The sequence below is a fragment of the Paroedura picta genome, chromosome 2 (genome assembly GCF_049243985.1).
Source record: "Paroedura picta isolate Pp20150507F chromosome 2, Ppicta_v3.0, whole genome shotgun sequence".
NCBI classification, from domain to species: Eukaryota; Metazoa; Chordata; class Lepidosauria; order Squamata; family Gekkonidae; genus Paroedura; species Paroedura picta.
In genome coordinates this window covers 120,598,284-120,618,845 of record NC_135370.1, presented here as the reverse complement: position 1 = coordinate 120,618,845, position 20,562 = coordinate 120,598,284, and the positions used below count along the sequence as shown (strand labels likewise).

General features: G+C 44.3%; 1 protein-coding gene across 2 annotated transcripts in view; it reads right to left on the bottom strand.

Annotated features, from left to right (window-relative positions):
- CD82 (CD82 molecule) overlaps nucleotides 1-20,562 on the bottom strand; it is a 76,624-nt gene that overhangs the window by 33,098 nt on the left and 22,964 nt on the right. For both annotated transcript variants that reach the window (XM_077322245.1, XM_077322246.1), the window contains exon 2: nucleotides 1,618-1,698. In XM_077322245.1, the coding sequence (XP_077178360.1) occupies nucleotides 1,618-1,680 (63 nt within the window). In that variant the 5' untranslated portion in view covers nucleotides 1,681-1,698. The remainder of the gene's footprint in view (nucleotides 1-1,617; nucleotides 1,699-20,562) is intronic.

Here is a 20,562-nt window from a genome sequence, read left to right as displayed (position 1 = left end):
TATAAAGCAAATCTCTCTCCTTTCTTCGTTTGTTCTATAGCTCTCCCAAATGCCCCCCACTCCATGCTAGAACAAAGAATGAAATGAGACTGCATGTGACCGCTAGAAGTATATATAGCTTGCTGCTCCCACAGGCAAGAATGGGAGGGATCCTATTGGTTGCTGCAGATGCCTGTAAAGTAAAGAGGGGTATGATTTAAGTCACAGGAGAACAGCCCCAACCCCTCTTCCTGGGAGGTCAGCATTTCTGCCTTGCAAGAGATATGCATGGAAAAGCTAACTCCATCCCCACATGCAAACTGCCGAGCCCATGAAAGAAGAAAGGGTCCTTATGGTCTTGTGTGCTTTTAGGGGGCATGGCTGCATGAATGTAATTATTATTATTTGGATTTATTATTAGGATAATGAATGCTGAACTGGCCACTTTTCATGCAATTTCCAGGCTCATGGTGAGGTTCATGCCCATCTCTAGCTCTAATATGCAGTGACTTTGCAAAGTCAGCTGCTCTCCAGCCTGTTCTTGGCCCTGTTTTTCTAAAAGCAGACATGCACATTTTGACACTGATTTGCATTTTGCAGATAGCAACAGAAGGCATTAAAGATCCACCATCTCCTACGGTAACTCTCAGTCTCCCTTTTTTCTTTTAGCACATGCTATTCTGCATGCAGCTAGAGGGATAAGGAATGCCACAGAGAAAAAGCTCAAGACTAGCTAACGAAGCCCAGAGCTGCTCCAGGAGTGTCATAAATCATGAATCTTGCTTATAAGCATTCCTTGGCCTGACAAAGAGACTTCTGTAGCTGTTTGCACATTTCTGTGCTGGATAGGCTTTAATGTTGTTGCTGGAGAAGACTAGCAGGGCAATCCTAAACAGAATTATACCCTCCCCGTTAACTTTAAAAGGTTTATTTCTGCTTAGGATTGCACTGCGGCCTGCCTAGGCCACTTTGTTTTTGCTTACTAGCAATAAATAACACCATTTTAAGGCATAACACAATTTAGCAATACTTTCCAGAACACAGTGTGTTTAGGCAGCCATAGATTGCATACCCTTGCCAAAGCCCAACAGAAAAATGCCTTCCCCAAACCAATCCATTCCAGTACCCTAGGTCTGCCACCATCCTGCCCTCCCTGAATGTCCTGATCAATCTGCAGATTGAGTAACAAATTATTCCTTGACTGGTTCAGAAATGTTGTCACAATTTGGGCTTTATTCTCCTTTCTCGTAGAAGCCTACTACAACGAAATGTTGATATCTTTGAGGAATGCAAGCAGCTTCCTCCATTCCCACCCCTGAATTTGCTACCTCTTCTTAACAATACTATAATTCTCTCATTTATTAGCCTACAAGGATTCCGCTCAAGCTTAACTTAAACAAGCCACACCGACTCCATACCCCAAATCATTTAATTAATTAATTTATTGGATTTATATCCCGCCTCTCACAACTTTTGTTGCCTCAAGGCAGCTAACAATTAAAGCCATAACAATTTCCCCTTAAAACACCCATTAAAACAATGGCAATACACATAAAAACCCACAAGATGGCGGAACAAACTATCACCCAATATAACTTATTAAGTCCAGCCAGACAATGAGTATTACAAAGAACTTACAAAGAAAAGCAGGTTGAAGAGGAAAAGGAAGTACTTCGTAACTTTCAGGCATCCAGTTCCCATCTTCTCTCTTTATAAAACCTGAACAAAACACAAAAACACATGAACAAATAAAACAGCTACAAGAATACGCATTTTCTGCACTGAGTCATCACTTGTCAGGAAAACTAAAGAGTCCTTTTGCTATCTCCTCACCCCAGAAACGCAAACATTTCAATAGAGTACTTACGCAAGGCTGCTTTTCTTATGAGAAAGAAGATAATTTTTCCCATTAAAGAGAAGATAAACCACCATACTCCTGTATCTTTAACCTATCACACAAAGGAATAATGCTATCTTGCGAGTGCACAGTATTCTCAATTCTGATACAGCCACTGGGATTAAATATTTCCCAAGGTATTGGGGTAGAATTCTTTCAGATCCTTGCCAAGCAAGACGAAGGATACCAGAGATAGATAGGGTCTGATTCATCTTGTGCATGAAGTCTTACCACTGTCCCTAGTACTGCGTAATCTTTCTATGATAAACTACATGAAACAAAGGCCATTACCATTTGTATAATTGCTTACCAGAAATGCCAGAATTGTCTGCTTACAAACCTGTAGCAGACTCCAGTCATATAGGCTATGCGCTTGCTTTAAGATGCGTTTAAAACTACTTGGCAGTAAAACCCAAACGGAGGCATACGGTGACTATTGTTACCAGGAACTTTCAAAGTTCTGAAAATGCTTGATAATGCTACGTTTGGACATGCATCTGAAGACCTTTGTGATGGATTACCCTGTCTTATTATGCTGCCACCTCCCCAAAATTTGTGATGCTTCTCAGCTGAGACACCAGCTTGAAAGATGAGACAGTTATTTTTAAAGAGATGGTTCAATTAATGTTCATACCAAAGCACCTTGTGTTGAAAGAGCCTCTTCTAGAAAAGAAACAGTAAGAAACGACAGATTTAAAAGAGAGCAAGAGGAACGCGCAAGTCTCATAACATTTTGTGATGGACTCTCCCTTTCTGCCACTATGTTGGCTTTCTGTGGCAAAGAAACAGGAAATGAGCACAATGGAGTAAGAACAGCTATCTTTTAAGAATCACGTTCAGCAGATCTGTATTCAGTGATGCAATAAAACAAGCTCTTCTGTTCCCGTGCAAAACCCGCTTTAATCCTATTAGATATGTAGGTTAATACTGAGGTCAGTATGGAATTAGAGCAGAATTCTAATTGAGTAGTACTCTCACCAATCAGCATTAGTTTTCAAAAATACATCCATTTGGTAGCACAATAAAATCAGAGTCCAGTAGCACCTTTAAGACCAACAAAGATTTATTCAAGGAATCTATCCATTTGGTAGCTATGACTAATTTTCTGAGGAGGACAAAATTGCTACTTGGTTCCATAATAGTCATAAACATCTCCTTTTCATCCTGGAAACTTATTAGTGTATTTTCTTCTTACTTGTATATTTTGGCTCTGCTCTTTCATTAGAAAATATATTTAAATTGTTCATTCTTTTCAGGCAACATGGTGGCTGTTTGAAATATTCAGCTATACCAATCAGCAGCTGTTCTTGTAAAAAGTAAGGCAAGTACCTGTGTAACAGAAAAGGGACAAATCACAGGTCATGGAGGATCAACTGAGTGCTTTGCAAGATCTTGGAAGCTAAGCAGGGTTGATCCTGGCTAGTATTTGGGTGGGAAACCTCTAAGAATTTGGACGGAGTTCCTCCAAGGAACACCAGGGGTCATGGCACAGAGACAGGCAATGGCAAACCACCTCTGAACATTTCTCGCTTGACTCCTAGATAATCTGAGGATCTCCTGGCTACATTGGACATGCCACATAATAATGGGGGAGTGCACATCTCATGGCATGTGAAATTATTACTAATTGCCCAGACACACCTCTACACTGTTCTGTCCCTGAAAAGTACTGCATGCTCATCTGAGGTTTTTAGGCATTTTTTACAATAGTGCATCTATTAGTATGATAAAAGCTGTATATTATGCCACATTAATAATATATACTTTCAGGTTGATGAGAAGGAAATACAAATGAGAGTTATTGAGGCATGAGACTAATCCTCAGAGTTGATATCCAAATTAGGCTTTTGTTTTTCTCCCTCAAGAAAATTTTTAGTCAACAGCCGAGACATAGTTAGATATTTGGGACCAGCATTCCAGCCAATTTTAAGCGATAAATACCAAGAATCTTTCCTGCTTCAAGCACTTGTTCTCCATGCCAATTCCTTCCTTTGTGAGGAAATCATGTTTTCCTACATATTTCCAATGGGGCAAATAAAATAAAACAAGCAAAATAATTGTTTATAGTCTGCCTTCTTTACTGAAATGCAATTGTATAAATATCTCCAGGAGGAAATGTAATCTCAAATTAAATCTTGATGTTCACATTTAATGTGGGGAAATGGAAAGAACCTAATGGAAAATGTTCATTTTAAAGAAAAGTTTTCAATATTCATGCCACCAAGAAAATAGCCTGCTCAGAGGAAACAACTTTCCAAAGAATTAATAGAACAAAGAAAGTAAAATAATCACTCATTAAAAAGCAGCACAAAGTTTGAGGCTAGTGGCACCTCTAAGACCAACAGCACTTTATTTAGGCCACTAGAGGCAAAGTCTACTGCATGCGGTGCGGGAATGCAATGGCCACTAGCAACAACCACAGTGTGACTCTGCTGGTGAGCAGGGTCAGCTCCCACGGTGCCCCGGAGTGGGCCTGATCTGCCTTCTCCCATACCCCAGGGAGCAGGAGGCCTGGGGCAGAGCGAAGGTGTCACTTGCCACCACAGGGCTGGCTAGCAGGCCTAGCAGCTTTCCACCCCCCACACTGCCTGGTCTTCAGAGGGACAACACTTGCCCAGTCAGCTGAGGCTGCAGCAGGCCACCAGGGCCCTTCAGTCTCTCCTCTGGTAAAGTGTATGTGAGACTGTTGCTGCAGTAAAGCTTGTTTAAACTACTTTTGACTGGTGATTGCTTCCCAGGCAAGGGCAGCAGGTTGACACAGTAGCCAGGCACAGGGTAAACTGGTCCTGGAGTGTGTATGCCTTGCAGGGCATCACAAATAGCCAAAGACTGGATAGACTATGGCGGGGGAGACTGTGGAAGTTGCTGACTCTTGTCTCCCTTCCTAAAGAAAACTATGCAGCAGATAATGTATCGGTTTGGAAGCCAAGTATGATAGATGCCAGTTAACACAACTCCAGCCCCCTTGAGAACTCCCTGGCTCTCAGTTTACTACTATGGAAGGTTTCATTTGATGCAGCAAGATCTACATCTTCTTAAACAAGAAGATGAACGAGTCCTAGCCATGGAAACACTTAAGAGAAATCTAATCAACAAGATCATAAGGAGCTTACCCACTGAAATGGCAAGCCACAATCTCTTTGCTCACTCTGGTAGCAGTTCATCCCAAGGGAGGGAAAACTAGCCAGAGCGAATCAGCAAGGGGATGAGTTGGTTCAATAACAGCAATTAATGCTGCATATTAAGTTCCTTGGTTAGATCAGTTTTAACTCCAGCCTAAGGCTATTTTAAAGCAATGCAAGAGAGAGTGCCCAACCCACAGAGGATGGCCAGGTATGGTGTTCTGTTATACAAGCACGCTAGACCTTCATGTTCCTACCATAAATTAATGAGCATTGGCAGAATTAATGACCCTTTTGTTTACTAACAGCACATTCCCAAAAGACAGTGATCCCTGAAGATTCTGACTAATGATCAGGTATGTACTACAAAACTGGGTGTGTAGGGTTGGCTTTAATAACCCAGGGTCACTGAATTCACAAATAATCCAAACACACCAGCTTTGTAATTAAATGTGTCCTGCCAGAGTAATTTCATTATCTGTCCACACACAGCACAGTGAAATCTAGCTGTGAACTTAGTCAGCTGCAGGCACTCTCTGGGCCACTTCTAGTATTGCAGAGCATTTTCTAGCTGAATGATCTATTCTGGAAGAGAAAAACAAGTTAAGTGTAAAATATATATTTATACCATACTCAGCTGACCTAGTACCTGAGGACAGAGAAGTTACATAAATATACTTATGCTGAGATGCACCTGTACTGAACGTTACAAAAAGGCAGGGGTGATATCGGAAGGCATTCAATTGTAATTCTGGGAGGCCCCCATGCCCCATCTGGAGGCTGGCAACCCTAGGCCAGCCAATAAGCTCTGATACCACCTAAGACTTGCATGACTCACCTAGGCCTGGCTGCTTGCTATTGTTCAATAGCGGCCACCCTATGAAACCCAGTGTGGAGAAGCAGTTAGAGCTTCTGAGTAGGCCCTGAGAGACCAAAGTACAAATCTTCATCTTGCTAGGGAAGCTCCCTGGGTGATTTTGGGTCAGTCACATACTTTCAGGAGGATAACATGAGCTGCCTTGGATTCCGCTGTGGTGAAACATGGAATATAGACACAGGAGAGAAAGCCAGATTGGTATAGTGGTTAAGAGTGGTGGCCTCTAACCTGGAGAGCCAGGTTTGATCCTTAGCTCCTCCACGTGCAGCCAGCTGGGTGACCTTGGGCCAGTCACAGTGCTCTCAGAGCTCTCTCAGCCTTACCTACCTCACAGGGCATCTGTGGTGGAAAGAGGAAGGATAGGTGATTGTAAGCCACTTCGAGACTCCTTAGGGTAGAGAAAAGTGGATCACAAAAATATAGATACATTGGCGCTTGGGTGGAAAGGAGATAGGGCTGCCAACTCCAGGTTTGAAAATTCCTGGAAATTTAGCAGGAGGTGGAGCCTGGGTAGTGTGGGGATTGAGAAGGGAAAGAATTACAACTGCTCACCAGATGACAAAGATTTGCATGCAAACATATGCTTTGCTACTGAACCACAGGCCCTTCTTCCATTATATTATATTGAAGGATGAGTCCAAGGTAGTACTGCTGACTTACTAGGTCCTGTGATAATGTTGCTGAGGTGAGGGGAAAGTTGGCATCTAAGTTTGTTGCAGGTCCAGTTCCCAAGTTTGTATCCATTAGATCAGTGGCCCTGCTCCCCCCCCCCAAAAAAAAAGAAGCTTGCCAGGCCGCGAGCTAATCGGCCGCTTTTGCGGGGGGGGGGGGGAGCTGTAGTCCAGCACCGGGCCGCAGCCTAGTGGTTGGGGTCCACCACGTTAAGATAGTCCATAGTTGGTGAGAAATTGTTTTATGTCATGGGTTGTGTGAACAATAAAAAGCCTGTGAAAGAAGAATTCAGTAGAGGCTCCAGGTTGCTCCTATGCTGAGCTGGTTTGAGTTGCAAGCTGCAGGGGACAACATAACCACATTGATTATCTTCTTTGCACATGTCATATAGGACATATAGTGGTCCCCAACCTTTTTATCACTGGGGACCGGTCAACGCTTGGCAATTTTACTGAGGCCCGGGGGGGGGGGGGTAGTCTTTTGCCAAGGGACATCGCCGCCGCCTGAGCCCCTGCTCCATTTGCCTTCCTGCTGGCGCCCCTGACTTCCCGCTGCCCGCTGGGGGGTGCTGCCAGCAGCAGCTGTGCAGTACCACATCAAGGGGGAGCCCCAGCAATGGCAGCTGCTGGAGAGCACCAAAGGTGAGCCAGCGGCAGAGCAGCCCCCAAGGCAGCAGCTGGGGAGGAGGACGAGGAAGACAAGGAGGAGACGTGGACTGGTACCGACTGATCTGCGAACCGGTACCGGTCCCTGGACCTGGGATTGGGGACCACTGAAATAGGAGGTCTTTTCTGATAAAACCAGGCTGTTTTTTTTTTTATGTGGTCAGGTATTGTAATCAAGAAAGTGTGTTGTCATTTCTTCAGGTAACTAGCGCTTGACTGTAGACAATTAACTGTTCAATAGCCTTTGGGTGGTAGCAGGACATGCAGTGAAGTCAGATGTGTTCAGGTCACTATACAACTAGCTTCACAGTACAGCAATACATTAATTTGTGCCCCCTCTTTTGACTCGACACCAAAGTTATACCCATTGCTGCTGAATCATAGCATTCTGACCATCTCAAGTAATGCTGGCAGCACTCTAAGAAGAACATTCGCTGATCATGTCCATGTGATTAAATAAAGGTCTGATAATGAATCCCACTGAGCTTCTCAAATCATCCACTGAGGTATGCAAGTTTCCAAATGGAAGCAAAATAGAGGGGCAATCCAAATCAGTGCCACATTCAGAAAGAGAGATGCTCCTATCATATCTAGTGATAATAGGAGACTCTGGCTAGGCTATGCATTAGCAATTCAGGTCCTTTAGCTGTTGCTTTTACGGATTATGATTAATATCTTTCTCCTTTCATTTATTTAAGCAAGTGCTACAGCTTGCACATTTCATCAACAAGTATTTGAGAGAGTCCCAAAGGAAACCACTTTCAAGACTGCACATAGAACTCAAGTTACAACACAGAGGCTAGATAACCAAAGTAGTTATAGAGGCTGTTCCAATAGAGAGCACAGAGACAAGTCTACCATAGGCAACACAGTAACAGCCATGGCAGGGAATGAGCACAGATCCAAAAGGTTTAAACTCTGATCAAGGGAGCAGCAGATGCTACAAATGCAGATATTCATTAAACTGAGGGGAAATAGCCAATACATAGTAAATCACTAGAAAATAGGACTATATACTCTAATGACACATCAAGTAATGAGACTGTCAGATTCTACCAGGAGTTTCAGACAACAAACATACTTATTTGAGTGCTCTAAGAATAGGAAGGATTCTTCTTCAAAGATAATCCACGTGCCTAATCAAAACAAGGCAATGAAGTCCAAATGATATATACTTTAGGGGTATGGTGTAAAGAAGGAACTGGAGCATATCATGATAGATTTTCTTGGGCGGGAGTTGATAATATGGCTTGACATCAAACTTTTTGAACCAGATGACTGACACTTGTCATTTGCATACAGGACAGAAGGGCAGGGTTAGGAAATTATTTAATAACCAAGATTATACAACATGTTATGACAGAGCAGTTTACAAGCATGATTAAAGGTGATATATTGCAATATTTAAATGTGTAATGTTCACCACCTTGGGTACCCCAAAGTGGGTGAAAAGGCAACCTAGAACTGTTTTAAATATTAAAATAGAAAAGATGACAGATCAAGACACTGGAATAATTATTTCAATCATTACACAAGACCCAGAATGCCTGGGAAGGCAGTCATTAAGCAATCCTGGACTCAGATTATTTAGGGTTTTAAGGCCAAAGGAAGTACCATGCTGAACATGGAAATGGAGTTAAGTGATGAATGTTTCTTTTGGTGGTTTGCCCTTACCCATAACATACTCTAGAATGAGACTGCCAGATGTTGTTTTCAGACACTTTTCAAATGCAGCCTTAAGCAAACTGTCTTTACAGTATTCTAGATGCCATGAGTAACTATTCTGCCACATCCGTTTTGCTAAGGAAAGCACACAACAGGCACTCCTAGCCAGGGCTGCCCTGTGAGCCATTCCAGAACACCCCCTATTGCAGATTGGGGTTTTCAGAGGAAGCATAATCCCATCCCACTGTCCTGTAGCTGTACTTTTCTTCCAGTGTGCTCACAGTGGCACTTGGGCTGAAATAGTGGGGCTTATTCAATATTAATTTCAAGTGAATTTTTTTAATGTATTGTTAATAAATACATATTTGTCCACCATTCCCTCAAGCAACCCAGGCCTCATATCTCTTTATCTACATGTACATACATTATAGCCCCAGTATTATAGAGTTCAGTATCTTAAATTGTATGATATCTGGCTTCTAAATTGCCTGCTCCAAGACCACCGCTGATAGTTGTAATATCTGCCATTCATCTGCCTATCAATCACCAGAGAAGGAGAAGTCTCAGATGCACAGAGATCCCTTCTTATTTGGCAGCCCCTGCTCCTTGTTAAGAAAAAGTTAAATGTATAAACTGAAAGTAATACAGGCTGAGGTTTTTCAGTTCCCACCTAGGACTGGAATTTGGATACACCCATAGAAGTTGTTAAGGTCCTTGTTGCCCCGTACATGTTCACAAACAGCCCTGGTTACTTGATGCATACATTCCCTTTGGGAAACATTTCTGAAATAGCCTATTCTAAGATACAATACCTAGCAGAGGGATGGGCAAAGTGAAGGCCAATCCAAACACTGCTCTGTCTGACCCTCAGAGACCCTATCATTCCTCAATCAAGGTGTGGTTAAATTTTATTCAATGTCTTGAAGTTTTAGAGGGAAGAGAAACAGGCCTGACTGTGATCATGAAATAGTAATGCAATAAAACTCTTTAAACGTTCTTTAAAAATTCTTTAAAATTCTTTAAAAGGATCACTGCCAATCTAGCTCCTACGAGAAAGACTATTCCTTTCTCTTCAACGTATCCACTTCGTAACTCTGGCAGGTGTGTTCCGTTCTTCTTAAGTTTACACCAGGGCAATGAAAGCTGTATTATGTTTAGCTGAGGGGACAATTATTTCTGAACTCTAAACAGAATCCAAGGCATTAGTGGCCACCCACTTATACAGAATACAATGGTTTAGAAGAGAGACGGAGATAGTTCTTGAGAATATCTATTATTAAAATGACTATTCTCTCATCAAAATTGAGCACAGAAGACAGTGAAATTGACTGTAGTAACTTTGCCTGTTATTTCAGGCAGGCACACTAGCCAACTGGAATGTGAAGTAAGAGGGATGCAGGCCATAAAACCCTGGAGAAACACAGTTTTCCTTCCATGACCACAGCTGGCAACAACCCACATAGGAGGTGGAACATTTTTTATTATTATTATTCATATAAATTCCTGTTAGGTGCATCAAGGAAGGATTTGCATCCTTGACAATCAATTACATTTTAAAAGTTACGTTCAACATTCTCAGCTGAATTCCATCAGTCAGTTTTCTGTTCTGAAGGCTCCAGAGTGTCTCAGAAAAACATAAATCCCATTGTAAAGTTTGGAACTGCTATTAAATGCCATCTTTGTTAGTTACCAGATGTGGTTAAGTATCTATATAAAACTTGTCCGACTTTTGAAGCTCCCAAACCATGACACTGGCAAGCCAAACCTCTAGACAAGCATTCCTGCTGCAGGAGACATGAATAAAGGCCACTGAATGACAAAGATACAGGCAGACTGTGCTTAAGTATTTACACATGTGGGAACTAGGCTAGCCCAAAATTGGAATTCACCTATATACTCTATATAATTAGGTAAAAGAAGGAAACATAATTAGGTACAACAAGAACATGCAGTCTGTACAGGACTTACTACAAAGATGGCTTTCTGAACAAGAATCAAATAACAGAGAGCAGAATGTTTTCACTGCTATGGATTTTGGATCTCGGGGTAACTTGTTCTCACCTTTCCATGTTCACCTATCCTCTGTTGCAGATCCATTTTCCAAGATTACTGACCACTTCTTGAAATAAGGCATCGTCTATGGAAACCCAAATACACGCTATGCAGGGATAGCGTTTTCTTCCACAAAAGTAGAAGAGAAGAACAAGAGCTGATTTTCTCTACCCCATTTTTTTACTATCTGAAGGAGTCTCAAAATGGCTTACAGTTGCCTACCCTTCTTCTCCCCACAACAGATACTCTTGAGAGGTAGGTGAGGCTGAAAGAGCTTTGAGAACTGTGACTGGCCCAAGGCCACCCAGTATGTGGAGGAATGGGGAATCAACCCTGGTTTTCCAAATTAGAGGCCGCTGCTCTTAAAAACTACACCAAGCTGTCTCTCAGTAACTATAGAACATGCACATGAGCGAACTGCTTAAAGTCCACCACAAAGCTTCCTGCTACATAATGTCTCAACATTTCTTGCTACAGTATGGCTCTAACACACAAAAGCACAATGCTTGGCCCCTGAGGATCACTGTTCATGCCTACTGACTGGTCCATTACCAGTTAGAGACAGATGTAAGGTTTGGACAGGGTTTGCATGTAGAAAGTAGGACTGAGCACAGAGACAGGAATAACAAAATAAGACACACTCCTCCTGGTTTCCAGTATGTTTTGGGAAAACCCATCCGTATTAACAGGCTTGGTAGCTCTGGTCCCAGAGCACAATATAGTGGACTAGTAATCAAGCCCGCTGCAGGGGAATGCAGCGGGCGCTAGGTCCTACCTCAGGCGGCGGGCTGGTCGGCGGCGGCGGTGGGTTGGTCGGCGGCGGGCTGGTCAGCGGCGGCGAGTTCGTTTCGTTGGCGGCGCGCTGACGCGGCGAGAGGCGCTTTGCGCCTCTCGCCGCGTCAGGTCGCCAGGCAGGGAACCCCCGGCAGCTGTGCTTTGCGCGACTGCCGGGGGCTCCCTGGGTCGGCGCCCTGACGCGGCGAGAGGCGCTTCGTGCCTCTCGCCGTGTCAGCCCGGGAGGAACTGCGAGCCGCGCTGCGCGCAGCTCGCAATTCCTTCAGGTGGGAATCGGAGGCTCCCTGGGTCGGTGGCCTGATGCGGCGAGAGGCGCTTTGCGCCTCTCACCGCGTCAGGCCGGGAGGAACTGGGAGCCGCGCTGCGCGCGACTCGCAGTTCCTGGAGCTGGGAATCGGAGGGGCCAATCGGCAGGCGTGAATTGTCTGTCGTGAGGAAGGGTCCAATCCGGACCCTTCCTCATCACGGACTAATCACACCTCTACCCCCCTTACCGAATTATATAGTCCGTGGCACCCGTGGCGCCACGGGCGGTTTAAAGATGGTATCAGTCATGATGGAGAGTGCATGGTATAAATTTGGTGCTGCAAAGGCACTGTTGTGAATGGTTGGTACTACACTCAGGCTATAGCACTGTAGTATAAAACATGCTCCTTTGAATCTCTAGCATCTAAACCAGATTAGCCATAGCAGGCTATATGGATGACCAGGTTATATGGATGACCAGGTTAATATACTAATGGGTCAAGTAGCTACATATGGGTAGACAATAGTACTTGCCCCATCTTATCACCAGATCCAATTTCATAAGAAATAATGTCATGCTCACTGCATCTGGGATCAGAGGCAGAACTGTGCACTTCCTGAGTAAATGGGTGACCCCAATAGAGTTAACTGAAGCAACATGATAATATTAGTCATTTACAGACCTGCCAAGCCTCATACCAAGTCCTGCTTCTGAAAATTAGAATCATTCCACACTCCGTTATTCTCTGCACCGTAATCAAACAGCCATGAGAAAGATCTTTTCATCACTTTCACCATAAGAGTGTGTGCAGAAGGAGCTCAAGAAAGGCAAAGTGGGGGGCAGGGAACATACATATGGGATAAGTTCCACTGGAATTTGGCAGCAGAAGAGGTGGCAGAGAAGACTGGATTGGTTTCAGAAAGAAGGGGTTCTAAGATTTCCAGATTTTCATATGGGATATTCTATTTTAGCAGCTGATAGTCTGGAAATGTGTTAACCAGAAAAGAAGACAGACAGGGTGGGTGGGCTTTTCCAGCTGCTGTCCTATTTTCCATGTTCCAAGTTCCTAAAATGGAGAACATAATTACATGCCCTGTCAGGAATGAGCCAAGATCACAGAATCTCAGGTAGAAACCAGTCTATTTAAAGACTTGGTTAAGCTAGCCATTGTATCTAGTAACAGGTTCGTGAACAATGCAGACTTGACCTTATATGTGTGAGCCAAGGAAGAAAAGAATTCCAAGAAATTATAGAACATTTTGCTGTTCTTCCCAAGATGATAGAACAGATTTTTTGTCAGAAGTTAGTATCTACAATTGGACACATGAACCTGCCTTCTCCTGGGTCACCAATTAAGCTTTCAAAGACAAAATTGTCAATTCTGACTGATACAAATCAGTCCTATGCTGAGGTCTCTCACATCGCCTGCTACCTGATTATTTCAACTGGAGCTAAGAGAGACTGAACCTAAATTCTGCCACTGAGCCAAAGGCTCTTATTGATATTGCATGAAAATAAGTCACTCAATTTGGTGCTCCACTTAGAGAGAGTAACCGTAGTTCCTGAATCATGCAGGTAAAGGCATGAGAAGGAACTTCACACCCCCCCAGCCATTTTTAACTAACTAACTGGATGCTCATTTCCAAGCTTCACAGCTTTTATTTTGTATGTGCTGCTCTTTGGGTTTTTCTTTAACCTTCTATACCTACAAGTAGATTCCTCCATCAGACTTGTCCAAGGCTATTTCTAAGAGAAAGGGGGAGAAGCCATTGTAAAGAGGCTTGTGTTAGTCACTGCACTAACCAAGGTACTTATTTCTCATTTGTGTCACTTTATGCATTCCAGCAACAGCAGTTGAATCTTGAAACTGGCTAGGGAAATGTATATGGCACAAGCTGCTTTGGCCCTCAAAGAGGGGGAAAATAGGGAGACGACTGAAGATGGCGCCATGTTAGCCCGTTCCGTAACGAGCTCCCAAGCCGGGCAGAGGGCCAGGAGCAGAAGCACCTGGCAGACCTGACCGAGATACGCAAATCTCGCTCGCTGGTCACCCCAAGAACCGGGAAGGGCATCCTGAGGGTCCTACAGATCCGCGGAGACGAAGTTCTCCGGATCACCACTGTCTGTGCTTGGGGTCATAATGGCGTCCTTGTAAATAATCTTCCAAGCTTGGAACGACCAGCTGATAAAAGCCTGCACTTTTCCCAGACCATTTTTTTTCTCCAGCTTGAAAAGAGCAGAAGTCTGAGGAACGCAAAGACTGTGAGTTTTCTGTTTGATTTTCTCTTCTTCAAAGCCAGGCATCAGCCCCCCTCCTTCCCCCCTAACCAATCTACAAGAGAATTCTTTCTTCGGACGGGAGGCAAGCCAGCTAAATACACTCGTTAAAACTGACAAAGAAAGAACTTGAGAATTTGTTAATGAGAGCTCAAAGGAAGTTCCTGACAGAATACAGAGATTTTTTAAGCTGATAACGTCTGATCACTCGAACTCTCACGAGACGACCTGATACTGCATACTGTACACAGAAATGGAAAATCTAACGAACGCACAGATGTTTTATTTGTTAAATAAAGGCAACTTAGAGATACCGAAAGCAGTCAAAAAGATTTAAAATGAAATTCAAGATACCAGGAAAGAGCTCTCAGACAGAATCGATGGTTTGAAGAAAACAGCTGATGAAAACACAAATCAGCTGACAATACACCAAATGAGAATCCAATGTCTGGAAGTTAAGCAACAGGAGTGGGAGAGAACTCTGGAATTAGAACTCAAAGCTAGGAGCAATAAAATTAAAGACGTCTCAGAAGAATTTGGGAAAACAGACCCAAGGAAGGAAATCACAAAAAGCCCAAAGACTACTTAGAGGAGGAAGAGATTCGGATTGATAAAGTTTACAGAGTCTATTCAAAGGTGACTGCACGCAAGAAGCAACCAAGAGACATTGTTATGGGCCCTGACAGTAAGGCTGCCAGAGATACTCTACACAGAAACCATCAGGCGATACCGCTGAGTTTGGTGGATCAAGAAACAAAAATACTTCAAGACCTGCTAGCAGATACATCATGGAAAAGAGCACAATTCCATCTTCTGCGACCACCTGAAGAATGTGATGAACAGTGGAGCATTTACTTGGCTTTTCGTGGGAAAGACAGCAGTAACTCTTAGGTTAGGGCCAACATACGAAGGGAACTGACTTTATATTATTTAAGATAATAATAGATTATACTCTCACTAGTAAGCAAGCCCGCTGTACATCCAATACAGCGGGCGCTAGCGGAGCAGCTCACGGCTGGCGAGTCGGCAGGTCGCCATGCCGCACGTGCCGGCGGCCTGACGCGTCGGAGGCGCTTTGCACCTCCCAATGCGTCAGGCCGCCGGCAAGGGAGCGACTGCGAGCCGCGCACAGTGCGGCTCGCAATTGCTCCCTTGGCGGCAGGGTGGGAATCTGAGAGGCCAATCAACAGGCGCTTTGCACCTGCCGATTGGCCCCGCCGATGGTCTGTCCGGAGGAAGGGGCCAATGGGCACCCTTCCTCATCCCGGACAGAGCCCGCCCTAACTCCTCCCCCCAAGCCCTTACGGCTTTATTTGCTCCGCGGTGCCCGCGGCGCTGCGGGCGGGGTTAGGATATGTATCAACCATTACTTTGCTAAGAAAGGCGGCAATAACTTTTAGGTTAGGACTAATATGCACAGTCTGCAGCTAGGCCTTTCAGTTCAGCCACCTGGCCAGGAGACAACCTGTAAGTCTTAGGGAGAGGGGAAAAGGTCATTAGATTAACAACAAATCACAGAGATTTCCGAATATTCCTGGAACCCAAATCAAAAAAGATGACCAAAGTCTGTACTCTCCTACCCATTTAGATTTCACCCAAACCTCAGAGTTATTAATGCAAATCAAACTGTTGCTCCAGTATGCTCAAAATTACAACCGGTCAGCTACTATATCTTTAGCTTAGTCCTTGCCAATGTTGTCTCAAGTTAACAGTCTTTAATGTTTTACCCAAAGTATATGGGTCCTGCCATTTATCTAACCTTAAAAGAGGGACTTTTACAAAACCTGCTTAGCATATGATGCAACAGCAAATTTGTTGGGTTTTGTTTGTTCGTTGGGCTTTTAGACCACCCCCTCTGCAGATGGTTTCATGAATAACATCTCCATACAATATATATAATATCATTAAAATACTAAAATAAAAAATTACATTTATTTATTAATAATTATAAATACATTTTATTTTAATATTTAAAAAATCATTTAGTCAAGTGCACACTCTGTAATTTTACCCTCTGGAATGACAATAGATGGGACTCCAATTTCCAACCAGGCTCAGATGATGGAAGTGGAGACTTAAGTAGGGGGCTCATTCAGCTGGTGAGAATGTAGCTCTTGACCTCAACCAAGTGCATGGTGGAAGAACATCATTTTATAGGCCCTTTGGAACTTCCACCAGGGCCTGGGTCTCTGCTGGCAGCTCATTCCACCAGACTGGAGCCAGGGCCTCTGGTCAAGGCCAAGCACAATTCGCTGGGACTGGGGACCACCAGCAAGTTGGAACTTACTGAGCAGTGTACATATTTGGAGAGGCAGTCCCTCTGGTACATGGGTCCCAGATAGTGTAAAGCCCTGAAGGTTAAAACCAGCACCTTAAACCTGATCATGAACTTGACCAGTAGCCAGTGCAGCTGTTGGAGAACAGGTCAAATGCGGGCTTTCCATGGGTTCTTGTAAGAACTTGGGCAGCCACATTCTGGACCAGTTGTAATTGCTGTGTCAAGGATAAGGGAAGGCCCACATAAAGCGAATTACAGTAATCTAGCCTGAAGGTGACAGTCACATGGATTCACTGTGACTAGATGTTCTGGGACCAGGTAAGGTGCTAGTAGCTTTGCCTGGCATAGATGTGGAAAGCCTGGAAAGTTACTCTGGTGACCTGAACCTCCATAGTAAGGCAGGTAGCATCGAACTCCTAGAAGCTTAACATTGTGTGGACCTTCCTCCACTCCTCCCTAGATTCCCCCCACTTTCTTCTTGGCTGAACATTTGTTCCCAGCCAATAGCCAAACTGGAGGCCAGGAGGAAGATGATTTGGGGGGGGGGGGATTGGTTGGGTTGGGTATTGTATTGGGAATTTTAATTGTAGAAAATTTTAAATGTTGACAAAGAATGTTTCAACTATTTTGTAAACTGCCCCAAGTCTGCTTGCAGAAAGGAGTGGTCTATAAATATAATAATAATAACAATCTAGTGCTATACATTTATTTAACTTTAAGGAAGAATATGTTCTAGAGGGATTTTATGCAACAATCTGTAAAAACAAAGGAAAAAAGTCTCAGACAGATTTTGTGTGTCATTTGCCTTTCTACCCAGCATACAAGTAGTTTTTAGTTGGGTGGTAAAGTTGCTGCAGCTCTGTGGGAGTTAAGAGCCATCAAGTCACAGCTACCTTATGGCAACCTTGTAAGGTTTAAGGCAGTGGTCCCCAACCTGCGGGCCGCAGCCTGGTGCCGGGCCGCGAAGGCCATGGCGCCGGGCCGCAGCTCCCTCTCCCTGCCCCCCCCCCAGTAAAAAACTTCCCAGGCCGCAAGCTTGCGGCCTGGGAAGCTTCTTACTGCGGGAGGGCGGGGAGAGGGAATCAGGGCCGGGCGTGGCCCGATGTGCGGGTGCGGCCCGATGCCCTGCCGGTCCCCAACCTCAGAAAGGTTGGGGACCACTGGTTTAAGGCACAGGACTTCCTCTGCATATTGAGCCTGGTATTCTCCCAGCCAAATAATAACCAGGACCAACTCTGCAAAGCTTTACAGATTTTATGGAATGGGGCTAGCCTGAGCCATCCAGGTCAGGGTGCTACAACTTTACTACAGACAAATATAATCCCTTCCCTTCTTTAATGAAAGCTATAATCTTTTTTGTCTGCAAGGGAACAGAGGCTACATGCCAAAGATTAAATTGCACTTCCAGATGTACAATTGAAGGCTCTTTGCTCTCTCATTTGCTGCACAGAACCAGACTACTTTCATGCAACAGGGAAAGGAAAAACCCCATTTAAGCAATTTGTGTGAACGAAACAGAAGGAGTAGCCAATTCTCACAAACTTCATCTGACAGATTTTAAAAGACAGAATTTTATTGCACTCTCCTATTATTAGGGTGCACATCTATGATACAGAAATTCAGTTTTATACCCACACAAAGGCGCATTTTAAGACCCGCATTTGTCTCACTTGTTCTTTGCAAAATGCATGTAGACCTTCATACATTTCTGTTTCCATTTTCAGTTGCCTACATCTTTTTTTGGTCTGACAAAGCTTCTCCTCCATTCCATATAGTTAATAGTTTCACCAACGTCAAGAAAGCCTCCATCAGCATCTTCCTTGCTACTACCTGGTTAGGCAAGTAAGAGGAATACGTTTGCAATGCCAGATGCATTTACTATTTACTTCATTTATAGTCTGTCTGTCTTGTTAGTAAATAAAACAGATGCAGAATTAGAAAACAATGCAGTAAAAACAATGTATAAATAAATAATAATAAAACTGCATTCCAAACTAGAGATCAAGAAATAACATTAAAAGAAGGGAAAGGTCTATTTTACCCTTGGCATAAAGCCTACAGTTCTGTTCCTATTTATAAAAAGAATCTTCCTAACAATTCCATTTCACTCAACACTTCAATTTTACTACCACTCTGTTTGTTTTTTAAATATCTTCTATTTTACAGATCTTGCAGAATTATAAAACATGGTAGCCTTCATGACCTCATCAGGCTATTTCACTAGGTAGAAGCTACCACAGTATGGGAAACTCTGGTATGGGAAACTATTGACTGAACTCTTTTGCTTGCATGATTAGTGCCCAAGTCTTCCTATTCAGGTGTCAAGCACAACCAGTCATTTGTTTGACTTTTGTATCATTAGAGACTTTTGTATCATAACCCATTAATTTTAATAGCACCCAATGTTCTGTGGACATATGTTAACCACAACCAATCCAACAAATGGGGAGAGGCAGCCAGGCATAAATATTAAAAAGACCCAACACTTTGGGTAAGAACACTTCTACCTACTTTGAGTCTGGCAAAGCATAGTATAATAGCATTAACAAGGCATCTTCTGAGGATTTCGACTCTACAAGTCAAGTTTTACAGATTGGGTCCATCACTTTATACCCAAGTCTCTTAGTAAATGAGTAGGTTAACGCATTATGCATCATAATAACAAGCAGGAAGGTGTTTTTTGAAGTCCAAGAGTCCATTTCCATAGACATTACAGGAAAGATAAGGAGTCTAGCAGTCCAGAGTACATCTTGCACTTGCTTATGTGCATTTACTTCCAAGTTACCTACATATCTTGTAATGAGCACACTTTACCTCAAAGAACAGATTGTCTATGTTGTCTAGGACAGTGGTCCCCAACCTGCGGGCCGCGGCCCGGCGCCGGGCCGCAAAGGCCATGGCGCCGGGCCGCGGCTCCCTCTCCCCGCCCCCCCCCTTGCAGTAAAAAACTTCCCAGGCCGCAAGTCTGCGGCCCGGGAAGCTACTTACTGCGGGAGGGCAGGGAGAGGGAATCAGGGCCGGGCCGCGCAGGCCGCGCCCGCGCGGCCCGCGGGTGCGGCCCGATCCACGGGCGCGGCCGGGTGCGGCTCGCGGGCGCGGCCCGATCCGCGGGTGCGGCCCACAGGCGCGGCCGGGCGCGGCTCGCGGGCGCGGCCCGATTCGCGGGTGCGGCCCGCGGGCGCGGCCAGGCGCGGCTCGCGGGCGCGGCCCGAAGTGTGGGCGTGGCCCGCGCGGGCCCTGCGGGCCCTGCGGGCGCGGCCCAATGCCCTGCCGGTCCCCAGCCTGATAAAGGTTGGGGACCACTGGTCTAGGAGTTACATACAGTCCTAAGTAACACCACTGCAACCAAAACCCTTGTATGTTCACACAGATGCAGCAGGAAAGAACAGGACAGCTATTATCATTTTTGAAGTAAGTACTCAAGAACTACCACTGGTTTTAACAGGTAAGCACGTATGAGTTTTGAGATTCTTAGAACTCTCAATTTGGGAAGAATTCCATTATGTAAACAAGATGGAATATTTGCTTTTTCCCAGGATAATGAAGGTCAGTACAGAGACACAAAAACAAAGATAATAGCCTGCAAGTATTTTTGACATTAAGAGTCGTGGGTTTTGCCACAAAATGACTACTACAGAGGCAGGGTCAGTCCCAGAATGACCTGCAGGGGTACATTTCCCTTTCCAAAAAAACCATAATAATCACTGCCACAAGAGACAGGGCTTCTTTTACTCATCCTAGCCTGGGTCAGGAATACTTCAAGTCAAGGAACGAGCATGGCTGATAGACAGGATTGGTAAGATGCCACACTATCTAGAAAGTGATTGAGGACTAGAATGATTCTGGGAAAATTTGTGGAACAGGATTGGAACAGGATTACCTCACTATCCAGAAAGTGATTGAGGACTAGATACTAGAAGCTCCTTCTTTCCATGAGGTAAGCAGGGGTGCAAATCACTACCCCACCAAGGCAGCAAGGGAAACTGCAGGCTGTGTGCAGTCCTTTGTCTTTAAAACTATAAATGTAACTGCTACT